General features: G+C 38.7%; 1 protein-coding gene across 3 annotated transcripts in view; it reads right to left on the bottom strand.

Annotated features, from left to right (window-relative positions):
- LOC109396381 (constitutive coactivator of PPAR-gamma-like protein 2) overlaps positions 1-22,212 on the bottom strand; it is a 226,141-nt gene that overhangs the window by 183,315 nt on the left and 20,614 nt on the right. For all 3 annotated transcript variants that reach the window (XM_019668137.1, XM_019668138.1, XM_019668140.1), the window contains exons 6-9: positions 19,185-19,404; positions 14,348-14,642; positions 12,747-12,937; positions 12,504-12,653 (exon numbers count right to left, since the gene is read on the bottom strand). In XM_019668137.1, the coding sequence (XP_019523682.1) occupies positions 12,504-12,653; positions 12,747-12,937; positions 14,348-14,642; positions 19,185-19,404 (856 nt within the window). The remainder of the gene's footprint in view (positions 1-12,503; positions 12,654-12,746; positions 12,938-14,347; positions 14,643-19,184; positions 19,405-22,212) is intronic.

Raw genomic sequence — 22,212 nt, 5'->3', positions numbered from 1 at the left:
TCCTCCACAACTAGACTGAAGAACAAAACGACAGCAACTTGTCTGTTCTCCTTCCCCCAATTCCCCAGCACTGTTCCCATCCCCCAATTTCCCAATAAAAATAATTTTTAAAAAACACGAAAAGAAATAATGTCAAGCAGAAAAAAATATGCAAAGAAATGGATGAAAACTCCCCGAATTCAGCTAAAGACATAAAACAGATTCATAAAGCTACGCAAACTTCAAACAGAATAAACCCAAAGAGATCCATGGCAAGATACATCATAATTAAACTTCTGAAAACTAAATTTTAATGGCAACTAAGAAGTAACTCCACATTACTGATAGGGGAACACCAATTTGAATGACAGCAAATTTATTATCTGAAAACATGGAGGCCAGAAGGAAGTGGCAAAACTTTTTCAAGTGCTGAAAGAAAATAACTGCTAACCATGAATTCTACATCCATCAAAATACGTATTTGGAAATGAAGGGGGGAAAAGATATACTCAGACATAAGAAAACTAGAAGAATTTGTTATTTCAAATTTATCCTTAAATAATGACTAAAGGAAGCTTTCTAAAGAGAAAAGAAATAATACAAGGAGGTGTGGAATTTTAGAAAGGAATGAAAAACAATGCAGTCGGCAAAAATCAGGGTAAAATATAGTAGACTATTCTCCTTATAAATTTCTAAAATCATATTCAATTGTTAAAGCAAATTTTATAACATCTAGAGTGGTGCATAACATTTGTAGAGGAAATACTTGAGAAGTATTTTAAAAGTGGAAAGGGTAAAAGGATCTAAATGGAAGTAAAGTTTCAATACTTAACTTGAAACGGTAACATGTCCATACCAGTAGCATGTGATAAGTTATACCTAGAGCAACCACTAACTATACAGCACAATATACAGCCAGCGACCAACTGCCTCACCCGGGAAGAGTACTATGATAATATCAACATGGGCCAGTGAAGCGATGTCCTCCACAACTAGACTGAAGAACAAAAAGGAAAGCAACTTGTCTGTTCCCCTTCCCTGATTCCCCAATGCTGTTCCCCTCCCCCAATTCCCCAATAAAATCTTTTTTAAAAAAAGAGAAAAAAATCACTTACCTAAAAGCAGAAATATATAAATCCACAATGATAATTAAGAACTTCAACACCCTACTCTCAGCAATTGGTAGAACGTCTAGACAGAAAACTAGCTAAGATATAGAAGAACTGAATTACAGACTAGTTATCTCTCATGAACTTAAAATTCAAAAAATCTGTAACAAAATTTAGTAAATTGATTCCAACAATGTTTAAAAAGAATTATATTATATGATATGACCAAATGGGTTTATTCCAAAGATGTAAGGCTGTTTCAACATTCAAAATCAATGTAATCCACTATATCAATAGTTGAAATGAAAATCATATAATCATACTAATTAATGCAGAAAAGGCATTTTCTCAGGGAGACAGGAATAGTTGGGCACTACCTCAACTTGATAAAGAGCATGTATAAAAATCCACAGCTTATATCATACCTAATTGTTAAAAACTTAATGCTTTTGCCCTAAGTCTGGGAACAAGGTAAGGATATTCATTCTCACCACTCTTATTCTACACAGTACGCAAAACTCTAGCCAGCACAATAAAAGGGAAATAAGAACCAAATGGCATATAGATTAGAAAGAGATTAAACTGCTTCTATTTTAGAGATTACATGATGGTCTACAAAAAAAAAGTCCCAAGGATTCTATAAAAAAAAATCCTAGAACTAATAATAAGTTCAGCAAGGTCACAGGATACAAGATGCATAGATACACACACAAATCAATTGCATTTCTATGAACATGTAGAAACTCAAAAAAATACCATTTTACAATCCCTCCAAATAAAATTAAATACTTAGGGATAAACTTGACTAATAAAAGCAATCATTGAAGACCTAAATAAGTGGAGAGTTGCATCGTGTTCATATGCTGGAAGACTCAACTTAGTAAAGATTAAAGATGTCCATTCTCCCTTTTATATATATAGAATTAATGCAATTCCTATCAAACTCCCAGTAAGACTTGCTATAGACAAGCTTATTCTAAAATTGATACGGAAAGGTAGAAGTCCTAAAATAGCTAAAATAATATTTTTGTTAAAGTTTATTGGGGTGACAATGGTTAATAAAGTTACATAAGTTTCAAGTGTACAATTCTGTAATACATCATCTTTTTAAAAAGAAGACAGTGGGAGGAATCACTTCATCTAATGTTAAGACTTTCTATACAGCCACAGTCACCACTGTTTGTAATTAACAGACGGATTAGACACATGAATGAATTTTTAAAAATAGTCCAGAAAGGGCGGGCTAAGTGGCACGTTGGTTAAGAGCTGACTTGGGACGCCAGAGCCTCTGGTTTGGATCCCACATATGAGGGCCAGTGACACTGCCCTCTACAGCTAAGATGCTGAACAACAACTCAACCTGGAGCTGGGCTGCCATTGAGTCACCGACAACGTCATCAGCATAGGCTGCAGTGGGCTCCCATAAGCTACCGTGAGCGGCGGCAAGCGGTGTGAGCTGCCAAGAGCCGTTGTGAGCAGCCGTCCAGTGACCGGCGACCCATCTACCTCACCTAGGAAGAGCGCAATGATAATACCAACATGAGCCAGTGAAGCGACGTCCTCCACAACTAGATAGAAGAACAAAAGGACAGCAACTTGTCTGTTCCGCTTCCCTGATTCCCCAACGCTGTTCCCCTCCCCCAATTCCCCAATAAAATCTTTAAAAAAAAACGGAGGGGCAAAGAAAAAAATAGTAAAATGGTATATATGTAAATCTAGGCATATTATTCATATTTCAGAATATCACCATTTCAATAGATGCAGAAAAAGCATTTGACAAAATTCAATATCCACTCAAAATAAAATATTCTTAGCAAATTAGGAATAAAGGGAAATTGCACATCTGTTAAAGGGTATCTAGAAAATCTTACACCTAACAGCATACTTAATTGTGAAATATTGAGCATGTTCTCCAGTATCAGAAATAAGACAAAATGTCCAGTATCTTCTTTACTATTTAATATTGTATTGGAGGTTGTGCTCAGTGCAAAAAGGTGAAAAGAAAAATAAGAAGCATAAACATTGGAAAGGAATACGTAAAACTCTATCTATTTGCAGATTACATAATTATTTACATGGAAAATCCAAAAGAATAAAAAAAATAATGAAAATAAAATGAACTTAATAAAGTAACAGGATACAAGAATCATATACAAAAACAATTTTATTTTATCTACAAACAGCAAACAATTGGCAAATGTAATTTGAAAAGCAATTCCATTTATAGTGTTGTTCAAAGCATAAAATATCCAGGAATACGTTTACCCAAAAATGTGAACCCATACACACTCAAAAAATATGTGCCAAAACCTCCATACTAGGCCGGCCAAGTGGCTCAGTTGGTTAAGAGCGCAAGCTCTGAGCAACAGGGTCACCGGTTAGATTCCTACATGGGCCAGTGGGCTGCTGAGCTGCCAACAGGTGGCAGGATGCCTCAGCTGGTAAGAGCACGTGCTCCTAACAACAAGGCTGCCACACGGTACCTTGAGCTGAGCTGCCCTGAGCTGCCGACGGGCGCCTGAATGGCTCAGTGGTTAGAGCGTGCACTCTTAGCAACAAGGTTTCCACTTCAACTCCCACATGGGATAGTGGGCAATGCCCACCCACCCACAACTAGGATTGAACATGGTACCTTGAGCTGAGTGGCCACGAGCTGCGAACGGGTGGCCGGATGTCGACTGGACTTGGAGCTGAGCTAGCTGCGCCCTCCACAACTAAGATAGAAGGACAACGTGGCTGTTTCCCTTCCCCAATTCCCCAACACTGTTCCCCTTCCCCAATAAAATCTATAAAAAAAATAACCTCCATACTACAAAATATTGCTGAGAAATTAAAGAAGATATCAATTAAGAGAGATACGCCATGTTCCTCAGTTGTAAGATTCAATATTATTATGTCATTTCTCCCCCCCAATTAATTTACAGATTTGATACAATCCCTATTAAAATTCCATCAGCCATTGTTTTATAGAAATTGCCCATGTGATTCTAAGATTTATATGGAAATGCAAAGGACCTAGAATATCCCAAGAAATCTTGAAAAAGCAAAACAAAGTAGAAAGATTTGAACTCCTAACCTCAAGACATACTATAAAGCTACAGTAAGGTTTATGGATGGACAAAGAGATCAGTGCAAAACAATATACAGACCAGAAACAGATTCACATTGGTTATTTTACTTTTGTCAAAGGTGCCAAAACAATCTGATGAGAAAAGAAAATATTTTCAATAAATGGAGCTCAAACAATGAGATATTCACATGGGTTAAAAAAAATGGACTTTGATCCTCTACTTCATGCTATTTATAAAAATTAATTCAAATTCAATATGGACTATAGACCTGAACAGAAACCTAAAACCATAAAACAGGAGAGTATCTTTGTAATGTGGGTGGAGGCAAAGGTTTCTGAAGCCACACAAAATGGAAAACTTTGATGAATTAGATTTCATCAAGATTAAATACTTTGATTCATCAAATGAAACCATTACAAAAATGAATGGGCAACCCAAAGACTGGAGAATATATGTGTAAAGCATGTATTTAACAAAGGACTAGTATCATACAGAATATAGAAAACCTCCCATAAGTCAATAATAATAGGAAAAACAAGTGCAATAAAATGGGCAAACTCCTTGAACAGACACTTCACAAAGAAAGATATAGAAAGACGAATAAATATACAAAAAGGTACTCAACATCATAGCCATGAGGAAAACGCAAATTAAAACCACAATGAGATACCACTACACACCTACCAGAATAGCTAAAATTAATGTTGGTGAGGGTGTGGAACTCTTATATATTGCCGGTATTAGTGTACGAGATGGTGCAGCCGATTTGAAAAACTGGCAATTTCTTTAAAAGTTAAACTGTGGTACATTTATACAATGGAGTATTACTCTGCTATAAAGAAGAATGAAATCGTACCATTTGGGACGATATGGATGGACTTAGAGAACATTATGTTAAGTGAAATAAGTCAGTTGGAGAAAGAAAAATACCATATGATTTCACTTATATGTGGAATCTAAAAAACTGAATGAATGAGCAAAGTAAACAGAAGTGGTCTCAGAGATATAGAGGAACAACTGATGGCTGCTAATTGGGATGGGGTGGGGATGAGGGAGAAGGGGAAGGGGTTAGACAGCATAAATACCTAACTACAATATTGCCACAGGGACATGAAAGACAGTTCGAGGAATATAATTAATAATGTTGTAAATATTTTGTAGGGTGTCAGGTGGTCACGTCTTGCTAGGGAGATCGCATCATGGATGGGGAAGAGGCTTGATCACTGCACTGTACACCTGAAGCTGATGTTGTATAATATTGTATGTCAACTATCAGTGAATAGATATATATATATTATCATGAGACATGGAGTATAGTGCGGGAGTGGAGTCAAGGGAATTGTAATAGATATGTATGATATTGGGGGGAAGTGGGACGGCGGATTGGGGAAGGGGGGTTGTCACTTTGAGGGGTAAAAAGTATAACTATTGTACTGTGTTGTACATCTGAAATTCTAAAAAAAATGTGTATTTCAAGGGCCAGCCGAGTGGCTCAGTTGGTTAAGAGCTCGCTCAAGGGTTTGAGCTCTGAGCAACAGTGGTTCGATGCCCGGCCCAAGCTGAGTTGCCGCTGAGCTGCCAACAGGTAGCAGGATGGCTCAGCTAAAAAAAATGTGTATTTCATAATAAATAATTAAAAGAAAAAAAAAGTTAAACAAATACCTATCTAATGACCCAGCAAGTCTACTCCTAGGTATTATCCAGGAGAAATGAAAACATACATTAACAAAAATACTTATATAAGAATGTTCATAGCAGTTTTATTCATAATAGTCAAAAACTAGAAACTACTCAGGTATTCATGAATAGTAAAACAGATAAACAAATTTAGTAATATTCATACAATGGAATATTACTCTGCAATAAAAAAAGTGAAAACAACAAACTACTGATACATATAACATGGATCATTCTCAAAAACATGTTGAGTGAGAGATGCCTTACACAAAAGTACATATGGTATGATTCCATTTAAATGAAGGTCTCAAACAGGTTAAACTAATCTATGATGAAAAGAATCAACAGTGGTTGGCTCTGGGGGGATGTGGTGGGTCTCACTGGGAAGGGGCATAAAGGAACTTTCCGCAGTAATGGCAGGATTCTTCTATACCAGGTGGGCGAGCCACAGCATGCAGGCCAAATCTGGTGCACCACCTGTTTTTGTGAATAAAGTTGTATTGAAACACAGCCATGCTCATTCTTTCACATATTGTCTATGGCTGTTTTTGTGTGCTCGATAGCAGAGTTGAGTCACTGCAACAAAGACTCAATAGCACACAAAGCCTAAAATAGTTACTATCTAGACCTTTACAGAAAAGGTTTGCCAACATCTGTCCTATATTTTGATAATGATTTGGGTTACACATGTGTAAGCATTTGTCAAAACTCACTGAATTATGATCTGTGCATTTTACTGCACATAAATGTAAACTAAAAAATATAAACAAATACTGAGTTCTAGTCAATGGCATGCATGTTGCAGTAGTTAGGGATAAGTATGCTGATGTCAGCAACTTTCATTTTAAAATATACCAGAAAAATAAGATGGATTGATAAATGCATACAGAGAGATAGAACAAATACAGCAAGTTAACTGGAGAATCTAGTTGGTAGGTATATGAGTATCCAGTCTACAATTTTTTCAACTTTTCTGTACCTTTGAAATTTTTCTTAATAAGATGTTGGGGATATTTTATTTTAATTATGTAAGGAAAGTATACAACACATGCACACAGAAATGAACATTCCAAACCAAAACCCTTTGCGAAGAACTTTTTTCTAAAGAAATAAATTCTGGAATAGCATGCTTTGTCTGAAGAAAGTTCAGCTACAATGATCTTTTTTAGCTCCTGATCATTCCTGTTAGGAGTCAGCATGCACACATCAGAATTCATTACAATTTATGCCCTTGATAAAGAGGGAGTTTTATAAAATATACACTACTCGAGGTAATAGCTGTTTAAAACAGTAATATATCATCATTAGAAAACTCTTACAGTACAGCACACTTTTTATCTAAGAACCTCAAAGCATTTTATTAGCAAAACTCAATAAATTCAGGGACTTCAGAGGATCTAAAGCAGAATAGAAGAGCAAAAATAAGAATAAACTAGATTCTCAGTTCATTAATTAATTCAATCAATCCCAAGTTAAATAAATCTCACTGAAGTCATCATGCCCTTTTTCTCCAATTCTGGCAAGGAGAATATCTTATAAAGAGGCTGGATGGAGTGATGATTATGAACACAGCCTCTGCAGCCAGGTAGTCTGGGTTCAAATCCTGACCTTCCTGTATGACACCAGGAAAGTTACCCTCTCTGAACCTCAGTTCCCTCACCTCTAAAATGCAAGTAATGACAGCTACTATTCATAGGGTTGTTGTAAGGATAGTCCACGTCAAGCTGCTACAGAACAACATTTGGCACCTAGGAATCACTCAATAGTGATCATTACTATCCTCTCATAAAGGCAAATGCTTTATTATAAACGTAGAACAATAAGATAGGCTCCTAACTCTTTAGCACTAACAACTACACTGGCCTCCTTGTTATTCTTCAAACATTCCAGATACACTCCTCCCCCTAAGTGCCTTGGCACTGAATATTCCCTCTGCCTGGAATGTACACTGTGGGTTCCCTCACCTTCAAGTGTTTGCTCAAATGTCACCTTCTCAATGAGGCCTACACTGATGGCCATCTTATTGAAAATTGCAATCCACTTTTCGTCCTTACCCTGCTCTACATTTCCCCGATCTCCTTGTACCATATTATATAATTTAGTCTTCCCTCAATTAGGCAACAAAAACTCAGTGACAGAAGACATTTTTTTTATTCACTGACATATCCCAAGTAGGTGCTCAAATACTTTTATCATCTGATCTAATCCCTGCACTTGACAGATAAGTAAACATCAAATAAACTTGAATCAAGGCCATCCAGTAAGAAAGAGAGCCAGAAATGGACTGTGACTCCCAGTTGAGTGTCATTTCTACTATCTCCCTGACACTTGAACATTACAGAAAAATCACAATCATCCACAATTTTCCCCCAGGAGCTTTGGAATTTCTCGGCTTTGCAAATGCTGCTGTATCTGTAACACAGAAATGCTCTGAAAGGCAGAGTGGAAGCCTGTACTGGAATACTAAATGTTGATAGATGAACAGAAGAAGATGGCTGATTTGGAAGGGCTGTCCTACAGCTTTGATAGATGGTCTGCTGTTGTAATTGTGTTTCTTATGACCCAGAAACATGTGTTAAGTTAGACGATGGCTGCCACTGTGGCTGGACAGCACAATGCTGCTGAAAACATGCTGGCTGGTGCTGTGCTTGGTTTTTCTGCAGGGGAAAAGTTTGACTGCTGTCTAATACCTGAAGGTCTTGAGGCTACTCGAAAGGTTGTATTACATATTGGCATTTCATTGCTATTGGTTGTAACTATTCTTGCAAAGGAGGCATAATCTGGACCATATTTGTAATGGCTTTTGGAATACCTGGTAATGGCTGAAATTATTGAGGTGCCTGTGAATGAGGTACCTGCTGCTGGAAAGCAGCATTTTGGCTATAAAGACTACTATTGATGTATGTGAGCTTCTTGAGTAGATAACTGATGGCTTTTCTGTGTTTGTCTACGAGATGAGTTATCTGCTGATGTAAAATGAAAGCGGCATGAGAAACCTGGCTCACTGTTAGATGTGATTGGGAAAGCTGTCCAGAGAAGTATGGGGGCTGGATCTGGGCCTGTGAGGAGACCTGCTGAATAAAGGACATCTGTCCAGGGTGTTGAAGTTGTCCTTCCACGGGTCTCCACGATGTAATGCTAGTTGGGCTAATAGCTGCTGGTGTCCAAAACTGACATCTAATTGGGCTGGAGTTTCTGAAGGCTGGACATTAAATAAAGGCTAGTACAATGTGTCAGTGTAACTAAGGTTGATGTTAGCTATACCTTGTGTTCCAGTGTTGAAGAATTACTACCTTGGGGTTCTGTTAAATAGGCTTGTATTTCAGATGTCTGTGCTACATGAGGTGGTATTGAGTGTAACTTCTGATCTGCAGAGTTTGTAATATGTACTTCCTTGCTATTAGGAGGGTTTACTGTGTATACTTGCTGGGTTATGAAGGTTTCCTGTTCAGTTGTCTGGATGGTGTAAGCAGTTTGTCCTGAATAAAGGGCATGGTTTCACAGGATAAGCTGCTTGGATTGTATGTGCTGGCTGGTCAGGAAAAGGTGAATGAACGAGACATTGTACTTAATAAATAGGCTGCCTTTGGGCTGAGGCTGCATAAGGGGACTATACCATGGGTGGAACTGGATAAGATGTCTGCATAGAATAAGCTGGCTGTGATCCCAGTGGATGTACAGTGTAAAGAGGTGCTCCTGGGTTGGCAGGGAATAAGCAGGCTGTGCTGGAGTCTGGGTTGGGCAAGTTGGCTGTGATGGTTAAGAAGCTCGTTCCCACATCTAAACAACTGAATAAATGAACACAGTAAACAGAAATAGTCTCAGAGATATAGAGGAAACACTGATGGTTACTAGATAGGAGGGGGTGGGGATGCGGGAGAAGAGGAAGAGATTCAACAACATAAACTAGTAACCACAATATTGCCACAGGGATATGAAAGACAGTTTGGGGAGTATAATGAATAACGTTGTAAATAATTTTTAGGATGTCAGATGGGTACATGTCTTCTTAGGGAGACCGCATCATGGATGCTGTAGAGGCTTGATCACTGCACTGTACACCTGAAGCTGATGTTGTATAATATTATGTCAACTGTAATTTAATAATTTCATATATATATAATCACAGGATGAGTAGAGTGGGGAGTGGAGTCAATGAAATCGTAATAGATACGTATGATATCGAGGGTGGGGGGCAGTGGATTGGGGGAGGGAGGTTGTCACTTTGTGAGGAGTGAAAAGTGTAACTAGTGCATTGTTTTGTACACCTGAAACTAATAAAAACATTTAAAAGAAAGAATCTTGTTCCCACGGATGTATCACAAAGGGCAGCTGCGCAGCAGCCTTCAAATGGGAAGGTTGCGATTCTGCAGGTGGTCTTGGATAAGTATGCTGAACAGAGCAAGATGGCTGTTCCAGGGGCTAAATCACACACTTTCAATATCACCCTTAAAAAAAATCACCCTTTAGCTACTGCCAACTTGCACGAGCTTCAGATCCTCAGAGAATACAGTCCCCACTGAACATTTTTCTGCGGTGATGCCATAATCTTAGGTTGTAAAATTAATGGCTGCTGCTGAATACAGGCCTGGAAACAAGGCTTCTTCCAACGTACAGTCTGGCTTTGAGGCACTGAAAAACCTGGAGTTATAGACTGCTGATGTACCACTGGGTATGGCTGGGATACTGCGTGTATCTTTTGTGAAGGCTGCTGGATCCCTGAATGGCCCGCAATGGAATTAGAAGGGAGCTGTGCTGTATCAGTAGTATTCTATGCACTACTCACATACTAAGCAGAAGAATGATTCGACAAAGCTTGAGGATGATTAACCGGTAAGAAACTAGAAGTCTGATTGGCATCTGGTGATTTCGTTAATGCCTGATTCCTATTTCTAAGGCCAGGCTCAAGTTAAAAACCAACTCTTGGATGCTGCAAAGTCATTTGTGAAGCAGGCAATGTCTGAGGAGAAACTGCACAGAAGACTGGTTGTGGGAATCCAGTAACTGAGAAGCCTAAAGTCATAGGATGGGCTGAAGTTTGTCCATCTGTTGCAAAGGTCAGCTGCAGTTCCTGCTGCTGGTGCATGGAAAATTCAAACTACAGAGGGTGCCAAAAAGTGTATACACATTTTAAGAAAGGAAACAACTATTAAAATTGTAATATTCAATATATACCGATAACAAAAGATGAATACAAGTCACTTTGACTTCTGCAATTACAAGAGGTGCTCAAAGTGGTTATCATCAGTGTAATTTTAATAGTTTCCTTTCTTAAAACATGTATGCATTTTTTGGCATCCTTTGTATTAGGTGAAAAGGGCAGGCTACAAAATAGTATGTATGTGATGTTTGTGATGAACAAAATTACATATGTATACACAGAAAAAGACAAATCTACAGGCTCTACCCTCAAAATGTAAATAATATGTTGTCTCTAGCTGGAGGGATAACAGGTAATTATCATTGTCTCCTTTATAACTTTATGGGCTTTATTTTTAAATGGGTAAAGAACACTTTTATAATAATTTTTAAAACTTTTTTTAATTTTGGGAACACATTTTAAAATACACATACTTGTATACTTATGTGGTTGAACCTAAGTTAATTTAAGCATCCACTCAACACACTTTGCATTATAGTCTTCGAGATAAATCAAACCACAACATGAGGCTCAGTTACAAGTATATACCATATCACCTACAAACACTAGCCAAACACCAGGCACTGTCAAATATATCAGATTAAATCAATCCCCAGCACATTTTAAACGCATCAGGCATTTGTTAAGTATATGTATGCTTTCCCCCACAAAACGGTGCATTCCTTGTGGGCAAGGACCACAAGGACCAATATTTTATTTTATATCCCCAGAGATGGTAGTCATTAAAAGTTTGTTGATGAACTGTGACAGACTATATACCAATCTCTTACAAGAAACAGATGCACCAGCTGCTAGCTGAATCACATACAGAGAATGCCTGGGAGCTCAGACTATCTCATTCACAAAGTGAGAAGGCACACAGAGGAGATGGCGGGGCTGAGGAAAGAAAATGGAGTGATGGCAAAGAAAAGCCCAATCAAGTGTCCAGAGTCCATAACCTAGAGAACCAGATATAGTCTTGATATATAAACTCTGACAAAAACTGTCTACTCATTGTCAGAATAGAATAACGATGACTTTGAGAGTCTAAAAGACAAAAACACTTATTTCTCCTACAGGAATAACAACGAATCAAAAAAAGTTAAGAATTTAGATGGAAGTGCTAAAAATTATAAGAAGCCATGAAACACTATTTCTAATTAACTATAAAAGACATCCTTCCACATTCAAACCAGGCTGGAAAAGTCCAATTCAAAGAAGAAATCATCAACACCAAGATTAAGAGATCCAAGCCCTAAATGAATGTTTTTATCCTTATAAAGACTTCTCAGTTTCTTTTCCAACTATACAAGCAGTGTCTCAAGATTCCAGTTACACAATGTTAAGTTAGGCGCATCCTCAAGAAGAATATCTTAGGTGAAGGAAAACAAAAACAACTTTAAGCTTTCAGTGACTTTTATATAAATTATGATAAATTTATGAAAGAGAGCCCTTGCTTGTCAGAAAATCTAGGAAGTGTTAAATATGTCTAACTGAACGTAGAGCCTCTAAATTAATTTATCTTACCTTTATCTGTGAGAACTTCTGGACAGTTAATGGGGAAACTTGGGGGTGTGAGACAACTGGAGGTCCAAGGACCTGTGCAGGCAAAACAGTGGACTGACCTTGAACCAAAGGCAAAATTTGGGGCTGAGTCAGCTTTGGCTGCTTCTGCAACTGTTAAATAAGAAAAAAAAAGATTAAAGATAAATTCTCCCATTTACAGTAAATATACTGATTATATACTTAAAAATATAACAGTTCACTCACCCCTGAAATCTGCTGGTAATATCCTACTAGCTGCTGGGATGGATAAATTTTCCGTGGATCATTTATTTTGGTTTCTGAGATGTTAGAAACCATTTGAGAGCCCATCGTCTGGTCTGAGGAATAGGCTATACGGGGCTGACTTATATCTGACTGTTTAACTGATCCAGCTCCTGCCTCAGACAAATTGTCACCTACAACAACAAAAAATAAGCAACAGGTAGAGGTAAAAACTCAAAGCATAAGGTCCAAATGGCATAGGAAATGGTGTTTAATTTTCTTTTTACGCTGACAACCTGAGACTTCTTCAAATAAAATGTGAATTGCAGAATTAATCAAAAACCATCATATAAACTTTCTATGCTGACACTACAGTATAATTAAAATTTTCTTAGTAAAGCAAACCTAAAAACAAAGAACTGCATAAAAATTAACTCCAGGACCGGCCGAATAGCGTGATGGTTAAGAACTGGCTTGGGATGCCAGAGGGCCCCAGTTCGGATCCCACATATGAGGGCCAGTGACACTGCCCTCTACAGCTAAGATGCTGAACAACAGCTCAACCTGGAGCTGGGCTGTCATGAGTCGCCAGCGATGGCGTAGGCTGCAGCCCCTGTGGCAGTGGGTTGCCATGGGCTAGTGTATGTAGCCAGCAGCCAGCGTGAGCGGCCAGCAGCCGCAGTGAGTGGCCGTCCAGAAGCTGGCGACTGATCTGCCTCGCCCGGGAAGAGCGCAATGATGCTGCCAACTTGGGCCAGTGAAGCAACGTCCTCCACAACTAGACTGAAGAACAAAACGACATCAACTTGTCTGTTCCCCTTCCCCCAATTCTACAGCACTGTTCCCATCCCCCCAATTCCCCAATAAAAATCTTTAAAAAAAAATTAACTCCGTTTGCTGGCCATTTCAAGTATATCCCTAACTAATCAATACTTGATGTTAGGTAAAAATCTAAGTGTTATATTCTCATCCTCATTCTCCTAGAACCTGGCTAGAATATTGTCTTTATAGAACTAGTTATTACTATGAAAATATTATGTCCTTCTAGAGAACAGAATGCATTAGAGTAGAAAAATAAGAGGAACTGTGTTAATTTTATACTTGAGTCTAAAATAAAAAGAGTCTTAAAGTCTAGTAAATTCCTTCTTGAAGAATAAATTATGTCTTTAATTCCAAATTTTCTTTGTTAAAGGACTTAGATTAGATCATTAAAAATGGTAACAACAGGGTCAGCCGAGCGGCTCAGTTGGTTAAGAGCTTGCTCAAGAGTGTGAGTTCTCAGCAACAGAGTCACCGGTTCAATTCCCACATGAGGCTGAGCTGAGTTGCCGCTGAGCTGCCAACAGGTGGCAAGATGGCTCGGCTAAAAAAAAAATGGTACCAACAACAACAAAACAGGTTATAACCCTTATGCAACTAGTACCTTGGACAAGTCACTTAACGGAACAGAAAAACAAACTGCCTTGTCTAGTTCAGGGATCTTGTAAAAGGGCTGATGAAATGATAGATAACAGAATGCTCTGAAAAATACAAAACAACTACTTAAATTGATAAAGGAATACAATTACATATTTGTTTGCTTTTATGAATTATAACTGTGTTACCTGTAACAGAGAAGCAGTGCTGCTGTGATTTTCTAAGTAGAAGTTGTTGTTGAATATGTTGCTCGAGTTCAGTTTCTTCACATTCAGCCCCAGTGTGCTGAGCAGGAGCAGGGAACAAACATTTATTCTGGGGCTGAGGAAGAACATTCCCCACAAACTTGCACTGTGAATCCCTACGTTCTTCTAAACAGCCAGTTGGCTTCTTCTCTCTAGTCTTTTTTATCAGGGTCACCCGGTCTCTAATGGACTTAGCAACAGCTTTGGAATCACTTTCATGGAAGAATCCTGACTTGACCTACAAACAAAAACATAATAAGCAAACTACATCTTTAAAATGTAAGAATTTAGCCTTTTTTTAAATTAGTAGAGCTAGTTTGTGTCCCAAAATTCCAAATGCTATTAAATAAGTTAGTTTCTCTGTTCTTTCTTAATCAGACATACATAAATGTCAGAGCATTTAATCAGCATAAGAAAAACAATCCTATTACCAGGCATTGTTGAAATAATTCTGGCTTTAAACAAACAACTTGATGTTTCATTACATGCAGTCTTATTACAGGTCATTTATGACTGCCATTAAGTTTTGTGAAAGATTAAAAAGGTTTCCTCATTCAGTAACTTTAGGTGCCTACAATGTCCCCAGTAACGGACTCCAGGAAGGCAAATGACAAAATTGATCCTTTGTCCTATATGAGCACACAAATTTGAGGGGTGGATACAAATTTAACTTAAAATGAAATTAAGAGTTAGAAATGAGCTGCTGCAAAAGCCTTAAAGGAGCACATGCCTCTCTGGAGGAAGTGAAGAAAGTATCACAGAGAAAGGTAAACTCTAACCTGGGTTAGAACAGAAAAAAAAGGAACTTCCAGGCTATAGAGGAAGGTGTAGATGAAGGTTAGAGATTAACACTCTAGGCAGAGGAAAGTATGCTCATAGCAGAATACTACAGCTTGCTTGGTGTTGGAAAAGTGACAGAAGAGAAGTTAAAGGCTTGTCTGAGAGGAACAGGGGTGAGTAGCAGAGAAGAAGACTTGAACAGATGCCATGGCATATCATTCTCAGTCCTACAATCTGCTTTTTAAAGCATGTTTTGGGGATCTGCAGACTTGGATAAATTTCATGGTAGTTGAAAAATGATTAAAATGTTACATGGAGCGCCGGCTGAGTGGCACGATGGTTAAGAACTGGCTTGGGATGCCAGAGGGCCCCGGTTCGGATCCCACATATGAGGGCCTGTAAAACTGCCCTCCACAACTAAGATGCTGAACAATGGCTCAACCTGGAGCGGGGCTGCCATGAGTCACCTGCGACTGCGTAGGCTGCAGCCCCTGTGGCAGTGGGTTGCCATGGGCTACCGTATGTAGCGAGCAGCCAGCGTGAGCGGCCAGCAGCCACAATGAGCGGCCATCCAGAAGCCTGCGACTGATCTGCCTCACCCAGGAAGAGCGCAATGATGGTGCCAACTTGGGCCAGTGAAGCGTCGTCCTCCACAACTAGACTGAAGAACAAAACGACAGCAACTTGTCTGTTCCCCTTCCCCCAATTCCACAGCGCTGTTCCCATCCCCACAATTCCCCAATTAAAAAAAAATGTTACATGGAGTCCACATAGTTAATCTCACTCTCTTCCAAAGCTCAAAAAAAAAAAAACTTAGTAAATGGATTCTTAAGCTATAAACCCAGAAGGACAGGGTCAATAAGAGAAAGAGAACAGCAACAACATTTTGGACTCTTTCAAATATGGAAAACAAACAGATAAGTAATAACTGATCTGAAAAAGGTATACTACACAAAGCTGAGAATCAGTCCCATTTGTGCAGAAGAATATTCATAAAGTACAGGAACTGGCAGTACCAGATACTTCTAGAACTGGGTAAAGTCAAGAGATGACTAAAACAAGGAAGACTAAATGAAGGGTTTTGAAAAGCAGTTAGATATTTAGGTCCCTGTAGCCTACCCTCCAATCTATACCTTTGGAGGATTGCTTCTTCTCTACCCAAGAAGTCTGAAGTTTAGTTCTCTGGAGAGGGTAAAAGAGAGGATCTCTGGACTATGGAACACTAGGCACAGTTAAGGGTATGGCCACCATGTGGAAAACAAGGTTAAATGACCATATGCATGCTGAAAACCATAGGCACAAACCTCCAGCCCTCTTTCCCACTTGGCTACCAGAATGCCAGTAATCAGACCCTTACCCTCCAGGAAGGACATTGAAAGATGCTTCTCTAAGGAATCCAATCCAAGAAGAAAGACCTACAAATATTGATGTCAGGGATTCCCCAATTAATGGCCCACCAGGATACCCTACAGTAGAGGTCAAAGTTAACAAGTCCAACAGAAGCAATCAAACTGTCCACTTATCTTGTTAGTCCCTGTGGTGGGCAAAATTATTGCCCTCTGAAAGATGTCCCATCCTCATCCTCAAACCTGTGAATATGATGAGATATCACTGTGCTATGCACAGTTGACATTAAGGTAGAAAGATTATCTGGGTGATCCTTTTACCAGCTGGTGATACCAGGAGGATTCAACATGCCATTGCTGACTTTAAACATGGAATGGGGGCATGTGAAAGGACTGAAGGGCAGCCTCTGAAAACTGAATGTGACCCCCGGCAAACAGCCAGCAAGGAAATGGGGGCCTTAGTCTTACAACTGCATGGGATTATATTTTGCCAACAATCTGGATGAGCCCGGAAGCAGATTCTCCCCTGAGCCTCCAGGTAAGAGCACAGGCTGCCAGCACCTTGATTTTAGCCTGTGAGACCTTAACCAGAGAATACAGCAAAGTCCACCAGGATTTCTGACCCACAGAACTGAGATAATAATGGGTACTGTTTTAAGACACTAAGTTTGTAAGAATTTTCCAAGCAGCAATAGAAAACTAATACAGTCTCCCGCTATTAATTGCAAACAGCCAGCCAAGAATTAGCAGAAATAGGAGAAAAGCCTCTAACAAGAAGATGGAGCATAAAACCAACAAAGAATAAACAATAACTTGGAGAAAAGAGACTATGCTGGAAGAAAAAATTGTCAAAAACACTCTCTTTGCTAACGTTACACAGAGATACAATAATATTGCATCCACAAAACAAAGAATAAGATGTTTAATCTAAAAAAGGAATAGACCAAAAATTAAAAAGGAACTCTTGAAATTAAAAACATGACAGCAGCAATGAAAAAACTCAATGAAAGGGTTAGAAGATAAAGCTGATAATACTGACAAAAAGGAAAATTAAAAGACAATCAGATGGAAAATAGAAAAGATAAAAACATTGGAGGAACAGTCCAACATCCAAATAATAGGAGTTCCAGAAAGGGAAAACAGAGGGGAAGAAATCATCAATAAAATACTTCAAGAAATTTCCCAGCAACTAAAGGGTATGAATTGACAGAGTGGAAGGGTCCACTGAGTATCCAAAACAGTAAATGAAAACAGACTCAAATCAAGACACATCACTGTGAAACTTGAGAATACTGAGAAGAAAGGGAAGGCATTACAAGCTTTTAGAGAGAAAAAAACAATGGATCACATGCAAAAGATCCAGAACACAGAACTTTCCACTTCTCAATATCAATACTGAAACGTAGAAAAGCATGGAGCAAGGACTCTAGCTTTTTGAAATCACCAACCTAAAATGCTTCAGACAGCCAAATAATCAATTAAATATGAAGATAGAAGAAAGACATTTTCATACATGCAAGTCTCAAAGAATTTACCTCCCATGTACCCTTTGTTAAGAAACTAGAAGAGGAAGGATGCCACTAAAAGAAAAGGGTAATCCGAGAAAGAGGAAGACATGGGATTTAGGAAATGTGAAGTTCAATAGAGGAGAGAGGCACAGGAGTCTATGAAGACAGTAAAGGGAAATACCAGGATGATAGTTGTGCACCAGATGGCTAAGGCAATCATTGCAGATTAGAACAGTGTGACTAGAAAGACAGACATGTCAAAGGCTTTCATCTCCAAGATCCCCATTGTCACTGTCCCATCCTTCTCTTTAACTTGAGGACAGAACGCCCAGGTGAGCCTGCCTCAGAGGACCTGTACTTGGCTGACCTTGAGCTTGTACTGCCAAAGCTCCTGCACACCCTCCATCCAAGCACTGCAGCAGCCTGGATCTGGTGTGGACATGCGTTCCTCCCCACAGAAGTTATCTACTGTCATCTACTCTTGGGGATGCATGGGGAGGTTAAAAGTAGAGAAGTCAGAGGGACCCACTCCCCGTCAAACCATACTGTTACCAGACAACTCATTTCTGGTCCACACAACAGCCCCACAGGTGCCGTGACTATGGCGAGCTGTGTGTTTATTTCCCTGGACTCCTGCATGGCCTCACCTACTGATTTGCCCAGAAGCAGCTCTAGTGAACTCTTAGGGAAGCTGAAGCCAGGCTGCGACTGAGAGACTCTGTTCAGCTCATCCCCTCCTGGGCATCTTCACCTAAGAGTAACTTCAGTAAGCAGCAAGATGTGTGCTTGCGACTCAGGTTTTCAAAACAAAACAATATATTACTTAGGTAAACAATAATGAAAAGCAAAGGAATGAGTAACTCAAGTCAGAATAGATATTGCCTGTGATGATGAGGGAGGGGAATGCAACTGGGAGGGGCACACAGGTGGCTTCTAAAGGAGCATTAGCGATCTATTTCTTAACAAAGGCAGTGTTTTATCAGTCTTTATACTGTACATACAAATTTCATATACCCTGCTATAGAGATACATTTCATAGCAAAATATCAGTTTAAATAAATAAAAGGAGAAAATGAGAAGCAAAAAATAAGAAGGAGAAAGGAATAAACCCTGATACTATAAGGGGAAATAGCAGGATTCACTTACCATTTCATAAGCTACTTCCTCAGGTGTATCTTTTTCTAAATTGAAACTGAATTCAATAGCTTCATTGTCTTTGTGCTTGCCTTTCAATTTTTTAGGGTCTTCAACCCAGAGTCTTAAAGCCAGGGATGAATTTGAGGAATCACCTTCCTCTGCTAACTCCACCCTCAGTCCTGTATCCTCAGCAAAAAATGCGTGGTTTAGTAGGTTCCTGATAGACAACCTAATAAATAAAATACATATCTCATTATCAATTCTTCCAATCATAAGCAAGATACAGAACCCTTAATTAGTAAAAATTAATTGTACCAAAGTAACATTATTTAAAATTTTCTATTAAACCATTAAACAGCCTTGTCATAAAAACCGAATCTTATATCCAACTTATTATTACCAAGAATGCAAAAAAATCCCAACTAACATGAACTTGTAGTAACCTTCATTAAAGATTATTACTAGTAACATACCTAGATACTGAATTTAAAAATACCTAAAAATATGCTAAAAGAGAGTTGGAGAAATGCTACAGTACACATTATATGGCTTGAGTAGTTTCCCGAAACCACTGGCATAAGTAACTAAGACTCGAACAACAGATTCTTGGCAAAGGAAATGAAAAAGTTCCAGATATATAAACTCTAAAGTAAATTAGAAATTTAAATATAACTCATAAACTCCATTAGTAATAATCTAGTCAGTGTACTTTACTCTTTAGAGAATGCCATGGGAGAAGCTAATTTATAATTTAGTTCGGCAAAGTTCCCATGGTTTTCTTAAAATATTTATGTCTAATACAGGGGTCGGCAAACTGTGGCTCATGAGCCGCAGTTTGCGGACCCCTGGCAGCTCTTCCATCTCAAGTTTGCAGACCCCTGGTCTAGTGTTTTAAGCCAAAATATACATACAATGAATACAAGACTAACCTAATATTAGGGATTAACCATTTCTGAAGAGAAAAAAGGTACAGGGTTCAAAAGATTATTTTACAATCTGGGGCAGTTAATTTCCTTTCCTTTGACCAACTTATAAAACAGATATGTAATATCTAAACTTTCTGTATTACAGGCCAGGGAGAGCTAAAATTGATATATCCCATAATGACTATGTAGAAAGCCTCTTTTGCTATTTAAAACAGCAAAGTTAAGGATTTTCAACTCTCTTTTTTTTAGTGATCAAGAGACAAATACTCCACTAAGACACTGTTATAAAAAAAAAATCTTGCTCAGGCTGATTAGTTTTAAGGTTAAGGTGAGATGTGTTTAAGAATCCACAACCAAGGGGGTGGCCAGGTGGCTCAGTTGGTTAGAGCACGTGCTCTGAACAACAAGATTACCGGATTCCCACATAGGCCAGTGAGCTGCGCCCTCCACAACTAGATTGAAGACAACGACTTGAGCTGAGCTGCCACTGAGCTGCCGGTGGGCAGCCGGATGGCTCACTTGGTTACAGCGCGTACTCTTATCCAGGTTGCTGGTTCAACTTCCACATGAGATGTTGGGCTGCGTGACCCCGCACCCCACCCGCGCAACTAGATTGAAAACGGCGACTAGATTTGGAGTTGAGCTGCGCCCTCCACAACTAGATTGAAACAACTACTTGACTTGGAGCTGATGACTTGGAAAAACACTCCATTCCCCAATAAAAAATTTCAAAAAAAAAAAAAGAAGGCACAAACAAGTTAAGTCCTCTGCCTCTCAATTAAAATTCTGCCTAAATATTTTACTAAGGAATAATTATAGCAATAGCAGCAAAAGATACCATTCATTAAATACTTACTTGTAGGTGTTTTATATGCATTATCTTTTTAATCATGAAAATAACACCTGTTTTGAGGGACAGTTAAGTAACTTGCTCAAGATCACACTGGCCAAATGAGTCCAGATTTTAATCTTAGTCTCACAACGAAGCCTGTGCTCTTTTCAGTAAACTAATATGCCATGAATTCTTTTGAATATTCCAGTGTTCTTTGGTAATAAATCATAATTAAAGTGTTGCAGAAACAATAATCAGAATCCAACCTAAAATGGCTACTTCGACATAGTATTTTAGCCTTGCTTATTAAAAAAAGCATGCCTAAATTCATATAACTCAAAAACAACAAACCACCAAATTTTTTCAAAGGGCAAAGTACTTGAATAGACATTTCTCCAAAGATATGCAAGTGGACAATAAGCACATGAAAATATACTCAATATCATTAGGAAAATGCAAATTAAAACCACAATGAGATACCACTTCACACCCATTAGGATGGATATTATCAAACAGAAAATAACTCGTGTTGGTGAAAATGTTGAAAAACTGCGAACTTCCTACATTGCTGGAGGGAATGTAAAATAATTCAGCCACTGTGGAAAAAGTTTGGTGGTTTTTCAAAAAATTAAACATACTATTACCATATGATCCAGTAATACCACTCCTAGGTACATACCCCCCCTCCCAAATAAAAAAAAAGGAAAGCAGGGATTCAAGCAGATATCTGTACACCAATACTCATGCAGCATTATTCACAATAGACAAAAGGCAGAAATAACTCAAGTGTTCATTAACAGATGAATAAACAAAATGTGGGGGGGGGTGTATGTGTGTGTGTGTAATTATTATTCAGCCTTTAAAAAAAGGAAATTCTGATAAAAGCTACAATACATGGATCAACCTTGAAAACACTACACTAAGTGAAATAAGCCAGACACAAAAGGAGAAATACTATATGATTCCACATATTTGAGGTACCTAGAATAAGGAAATTCATAGAGACAGAAAGCATAACAGAGGTTACCAACGGTTGAGGAGGGGAATGGGGAGTTATTCTTTAATGGGTACAGAGTTTGTGTTTGGGATGATAAAAAAGTTCTGGAAATACAGTGGTGACGATTGTACAACAATGTGAGTGTACTTAATGCCACTGAATTGTACACATAAAAATGACAAAAGGGGACCGGCCGAGTGGCGCAATGGTTAAGAACTGGCCTGGCCGGCTGAGTTGCGCGATGGTTAAGAACTCGCTTGGGATGCCAGAGGGCCCCGGTTC

Source organism: Hipposideros armiger, unplaced genomic scaffold (genome assembly GCF_001890085.2).
Source record: "Hipposideros armiger isolate ML-2016 unplaced genomic scaffold, ASM189008v1 scaffold_518, whole genome shotgun sequence".
NCBI lineage: Eukaryota > Metazoa > Chordata > Mammalia > Chiroptera > Hipposideridae > Hipposideros > Hipposideros armiger.
Note: the sequence above shows the minus strand (reverse complement) of the source record. Positions and strands in the feature narration are given on the sequence as shown.